At 40.1% G+C, this 6,000-nt stretch overlaps 1 protein-coding gene across 2 annotated transcripts in view; it reads left to right on the top strand.

The window, feature by feature from the left end:
* STAU2 (staufen double-stranded RNA binding protein 2) overlaps nucleotides 1-6,000 on the top strand; it is a 230,467-nt gene that overhangs the window by 7,422 nt on the left and 217,045 nt on the right. For both annotated transcript variants that reach the window (XM_019549301.1, XM_019549293.1), the window contains exons 2-3: nucleotides 1,627-1,834; nucleotides 2,938-3,068. In XM_019549301.1, coding sequence (XP_019404846.1) covers nucleotides 1,636-1,834; nucleotides 2,938-3,068 — 330 coding nt within the window. In that variant the 5' untranslated portion in view covers nucleotides 1,627-1,635. The remainder of the gene's footprint in view (nucleotides 1-1,626; nucleotides 1,835-2,937; nucleotides 3,069-6,000) is intronic.

The following is a 6,000-nucleotide window of genomic DNA, read 5'->3' as shown; positions in this document are numbered from 1 at the left end:
TATGGCTATGCAATTTGGACTAAGCCATGTGGCAAGGCTATGGCCAAGCTCAGAGTACCATCCAGGCTCCTGGCTTCAAATCCATGCCTTAACCTGCAGATCACCGTTCTTGAGATTCAGTATGAAATGTTATATTAGAAGAAAATTCATTTTCTGGTTTGTCACTGAGGCTAGGGACAGACATTATACATATACCAGTTTAAGTGATCAGAAACTGCTTTAAACTTGTAGCAGAACAGATGTTCAGTCCACATAAACCAGTTTGAAAATGGCTGAAACTGGTTTGAGATAAACCTGGTTGAATGTAGTATCAGACTTAACTGATTTGGGTCAAACTGGTTTATGCAATGTCTGTCCCAGACCCCTTGCTTAAGTTAAACCAGACTCCCCCAGCATCCTGCATGTTCTCTGGGCTGGGTGGGGTTCTCTGCTCCACAGCAGAGCTGGCCCCTCCCCTCTGTTCCCTGGCTGGAGCTTAGCAGAGACTGCAGGCATTTGCCTGGCTTCTCCCTGCTCACCCCCACCTCTCCCCGCTCCTCGCTAAGCTGGGTTCCCCATCCCCTCTGCTTTACACAGACACTTCTCAGCATTAGCTAGCAGACCACATGCTGGCTACAGTCTGTGCTGTGGCAGAGAGGACAAAGGCAGAATCAACAGGTAGCTGGTAACATCCCTCTGTTGTTTTCTTAATGGGATGATAAACACTGAGTTAGGGGTGATAAACACTGTTATCAGTTCCCTGCTGAGCTGGTCACAAAAGTGGGGGGAACCCCTCCCTAATCAGAGCATTCTGCTGGGGCTGGTCATGCCCCCCTCAGCTCAGTACTGTAGAAAGGGGGAGGGCTTCTCTAACACCCCCTGGCTTGTAGCCTGAGCCATTGCAGGCATGTGCCTGCAATTTTGGGCTGTCTGTACAGTTATAGACTGATTTAGCCTAGCCAGGTTAGACTAACCTGCAAAGACTGAATCAATTCAGACTCAGGCTTTTTGAAGCTCTGCCCCTAGCCTATGAGGTCAGGGTTATAAGAATCAGCGTTTGTAGAAGCAAATTTCGTAGCCAGACACTGGCCACTGAAAAAGCTACAACACTGACAATGTCCCCAGCGAAACCAGAAAATGAATTTTCTTCTAATATAACATTTCATACTGAATCTCAAGAATGGTGATCTGCAGGTTAAGGCATGGATTTGAAGCCAGGAGCCTGGATGGTACTCTGAGCTTGGCCATAGCCTTGCCACATGGCTTAGTCCAAATTGCATAGCCATAGACGATGTATAGAGGGGACACTGGGGGGCACGTGCACCCCCTGAGATTGGCCCCTGCTTGCCAGGGAGTGGGGCCACTGAGAGAAGTGCCAGCAGCGCTTCTGGGATCGGTGATCAGCCGCTGGGGGACCCCTTCTCCCCCATTTGGTGATCGCCTGCTGGTGCCCAGTTGCCCATGCACATAGCATCACGATACCTTAGTTTTCTTATCTGTAAAAGGGGGATTAATGCTTGCAAACAGGTTTGTGATCCTTGCTTGAAAGTTGCCATAGCAGTGTAAAGTATTAATTAATATCAACCCTTCTATTTTGGCTTTCAAGAGGATTAAGGCATTTTGCTCATAAATCTTTGTTTGTTGCAGTGATAAGCAATGGCACAAGTTAAAATGCAGGCCCCAGCAAATCTTCCTGGACCTCCCCTGTCCCCTATGGTGCTACCCCCATCAGTAACAACTACAAATTCACTGGGTCTTCAATCATCAATGAATGGATCCATTTCAGAATCAGCTGCTGGCTGTAACAGTCCTACAGCTGGCCTTATAGATTCTGCGCCTTCTAGCAACTCACCAGGTAAGGAGATGTTTGCTTTGGATATATTTTCTTTCTTGTGCAAGTGAATATACCCAGTCAGTTTATAATAGCAATGCATTAGGTCCTAAAGAGAATAAAACTAAACATACAGAATTCTATAGAATAACATTTTATCTAAAAAAGATTGTTTACTGAATTTCATTTTAGTTGAATTCAGATTTACAGTAGAGTGTTTTTATGTTACACGGGGCCCCAGAAACGAACATACCTATTTTGCCACCTCTTGACTCTATCTTTTATTGAGAATTTATAGTACTGCAGGAAATTATCCAAGTGTATTTTCCTTTCCTAGGACAGAATGTTTTCAGTCTATTTGGCAGCAAATGGTATTTCCTTTGTAGCCTAATAAATGCTGTACTTCCTATTCTCATTTGAATATAAAATGCAGGAGATGTTTGTGTTCGGGATAGTTACAAAAAAGATGAAAGAAGTAATAGGAAGATAAAGTATTAAAGAAATGTAGAGCAAATACATCGATTAGGTTTAGGAAAACATGAGAGAATTCCTAGAAGGAATGAAAGGATGAAAGCAAAAAGTTGTACATAGAGCCACTTTAGTAATAGCAGTCAGAACTGAAAGACAGTCTGAAAGAAAAAGGGTAAAACGATGAAGGGACTCATCAGCTGTTTGTATTCTGCAGACTTCTTGCTACCCACAGTTGTTTAGAAGCATTTAGAAATTACACTGAGAGGGCAGTTTATTCCATTCAAGAATAATACCAGACTAATTTTCAGTAACGTCGTAGAACAAACAGAATATGTCTGTAGAATATGTAAATGTTTTCAAATACTGACCTCCTTGTAAGGGAGATTTTTTATTAGTTTTTTTTATTTCAATTGAAATTGAAATGGTCAAATAAAAATATATATTAAAATTATAAATATGTAACTAGTATGTAAACATATTATTAAAATGCAGGTTTAATGTCCTGAAACCATTTTGTCATTAAATACTTTTGTATTTAGCAGAATTTTTTAGCCAAATATTTTGCTTTACTAAGCATACTACTTGTGCAAAGTTTTACGAAGTGTGAATGAAGAATGTGTTACTCCACAAAAACTTTACAGACTCTTTATTTACAGCTCTTCTCCAAGATAACATGGCAAACCCCAAAGAGAAAACTCCAATGTGTCTGGTAAATGAGTTAGCCCGTTTCAATAGAATTCAACCTCTGTATAAGCTTCTGAATGAAAGAGGGCCTGCTCATGCCAAGGTAAGGTTACAGTTCCAGGATAATAGCCATACCTTAAGTTCTGAACAGATAATGTCATGGTTTAGATAAGTGTGCTTCTTGAATACAGTCAGGTTTATAGTATGAAGGGTCTGTCCTGTTTTTGCTTTGGTTTTTTTTTGTGGTTTTGTTTTTTGTCTGTTATACCTTGAAGAAATATTTCTGTGTCCCTGATGATGCGCTGAAGACCATTTTCAGTATCCTTTCCTTACTTGTAGAGGTCATGCTTGTTGGCCTTCATCTTCTCTTAAATGTATTTTCAGAATCTGTCCTTAATCATTCAGTGGTGAGGTGCCTACAGCATACCTTCCTCTCCAAGCCTGAGTGGTCTGCCTCAGCATTTTCCACCCACATCTCTTCTTGTAGTCCAGAGCATTGCTAATAGTTGTGAAGACCACTTGCTAGGCTGGTCTTTTTCTATTTTATTATAATCACTAATCTGTTTGGTTTAGTTTATATAGATGTGATTCTATTGATTAGCATATCTTCTGCTTACTTACATCCATGCGTCTTTAAAGCAAAACATATTTATTACTTTATTTACCTTTAAATAGAGTGTAACCTTGTAGGCTAGGGACAGAAATCACACAAAATGATACAAGTGACTGGAAACTGGTTCAGATCTTTAACATAACAGAAGTTCAGTGCACATAAACGATTTTCAAAATGGCTGAAACTGGTTAAGATAAACCTGGATGGCTGTAGTATCAGACTTAACTGATTTAGGTTAAAATGGTTTATTGAAATTCTGTCCCACATCCTCATCAGATTTAAGTTAACTCTCAGTGCCTGAGCATCTCAGGATGCTTTGCACCTCCCCTGCAACCCTTTCCGCCCCCACACTTTCCAGGGTGGGCGGGCTAGCCTTGACCAAAGCTGTCTGTTCCAGCCAGGCAGGAAGGATTGCTTTAGCACCTCCTGGTTTCTGGCCTGAGCCTCTGCAGGCATGTGGCTGCATTTCTGGAATGAAAAGTGTATGTGTGTTCATTTGCTTATCAGTTCAATCTATGCAGCTTAGACTAACCTGTGAAAATTGAATTGATTCAGCCTTGGGCTTTTTGATTTTTGTGCTTAGCCCTAGAGCCCCACTGTGATATGGTTCCTAATATAATACGTTAAAATGCATAATGAACTAGCCATTCATTTTAGACCATTCTCACACCCTGTTTTATTATCCATCTACAATCTGTAAGAAATGAAGGTGGTTTCTTAAGGTATGTACTGACATGAAAGGATTTTCATTTCTTTCTTCATAAGAGCAAACTCGTGAGAAACATGATGGAAAAATTCAGTTCCAGAGAAAAAATATACTCAAGAAACATCTTCTCTTTAATCTGCATCTTCAGAGGAAAGAAGTTCGGCAAAGAAAATTCTTGTTAATTACACTGAATCTAATGCTACAATTTGGTTCACCTTTCCTAGGAAGTTCTGTGCATCTTCTGCACTTGGGTATCTGCTGCACTTTGTGTAATTTGCCCAACAAAGTGTCTGCAAAGTGCTACCTTTCTGACTTTGCTGATTTGCTCTTGCTTTGCTGCGGTGGAAATATGATGGCCCATGGTGCAGGGCATGGTGAATCAGAAGGTCCTTAAGTTGAAAAAATCCTGCCCTTCCCAGGAGGCACTTCGCATGGCTTTTTGCTATTTCTGTTTTTCTCCCAGTACATCTGCTCTGTGCTTCAAATGTTTCACTGTCAGTTCTCCTGATTACATTGTTCTACTGCTGTGCTGCTTCTGCATACAAGAGTTCAAAAACATGTCAAGGTGCAAAATAGTTCATATATGTACATTTTAATATTTTTACAAAATTGCTGCTAAAGAATAACTGGGGTCTATTTTAGATTTTTGTATCTTTGGCCTCAGTCGCTTTTAGGAATCCAAGTGTTAGCACAACAGAGACTAATGGTAGTGGCTGAAGGTTCTGCATTTCTTTTAGAACACAGAATTTTTGAAGCTCCTCTGAGCAGATGCTCAGGTGTACAATTTCTTAGAATGGAGCTATGTTGACTATTAAGTGCATCTTTTAGTCTACTTACTAATTATATTTATAATTAGTGTGCTCGATGCTTTGCAGACTAGCTTACTACACAGAAGACTTAGGCTTTTAAGTTTAGACCTAAAATATAAAAAGGAGGAATGTGAAGAAGAACCAAAGATGACATTAATGATCTTAATAATATAATCTTTGATTCTCTTTGCCTTCTTGAGGAGATCAAGTCTAGCTGGTAGCTGCATAGCTTTGGCCACAGTAAACAGGTGTACGCAGGGTTTTATGACACTGTAACCTGTGGTGTATATAGTGTTACTACTAAACATGATGCTCTACAATTGGTAATATATACTAAACAAAACAAAGTTTCTCTTTAAAAAAAAACAAAAAACTTAACAGCCTCAAAACATGTAACTGTTGTGCTCCCTATTATGGGACTTCCTGCATAGTGTACCTCACATTATTTTCTTAAATTTTAGATGCATTTGTTGCCAGACTTGTACAGTGGCCAGAAGTGGTAGTAAATCCCGTGTTTCCTGTATTAGTTATTCTGCTTTTCTTTTTTGAGCAAGTTATTGTCAACCATTGTGAGATCAGACATAAGGAGGAAAAAGACATCTAAGCTGCCAGAAAGCAGGAACTGTAATCTAGTTATGATTTTTAGAAGTTGCCACTTCAGAGGGCCTTATCAGTGTGTGAGTGGTAACAGTGCCTTCCATACTCACGTTCTTTAGTGCAAGCAAATTGGAATGCCTTCGAGATCCTGAAATGCTTATGGAGCTTCTTACTCTGAATCAGGCTGTTGAAATTTCCACTTGTCCCATGCTTCCATGTAATTGAGGTCTTAGGAAATACACTGTAATAAAGAAGAAAGGAAAAGTAGATTAGGCAGTGGTGCAAGGAAATGGGAGGGAGTTAAGCGACT

The sequence above is a fragment of the Crocodylus porosus genome, unplaced genomic scaffold (assembly GCF_001723895.1).
Source record: "Crocodylus porosus isolate Cpor-Errol unplaced genomic scaffold, CroPor_comp1, whole genome shotgun sequence".
NCBI lineage: Eukaryota > Metazoa > Chordata > Crocodylia > Crocodylidae > Crocodylus > Crocodylus porosus.
This window is presented reverse-complemented; position numbering and strand designations above follow the sequence as displayed.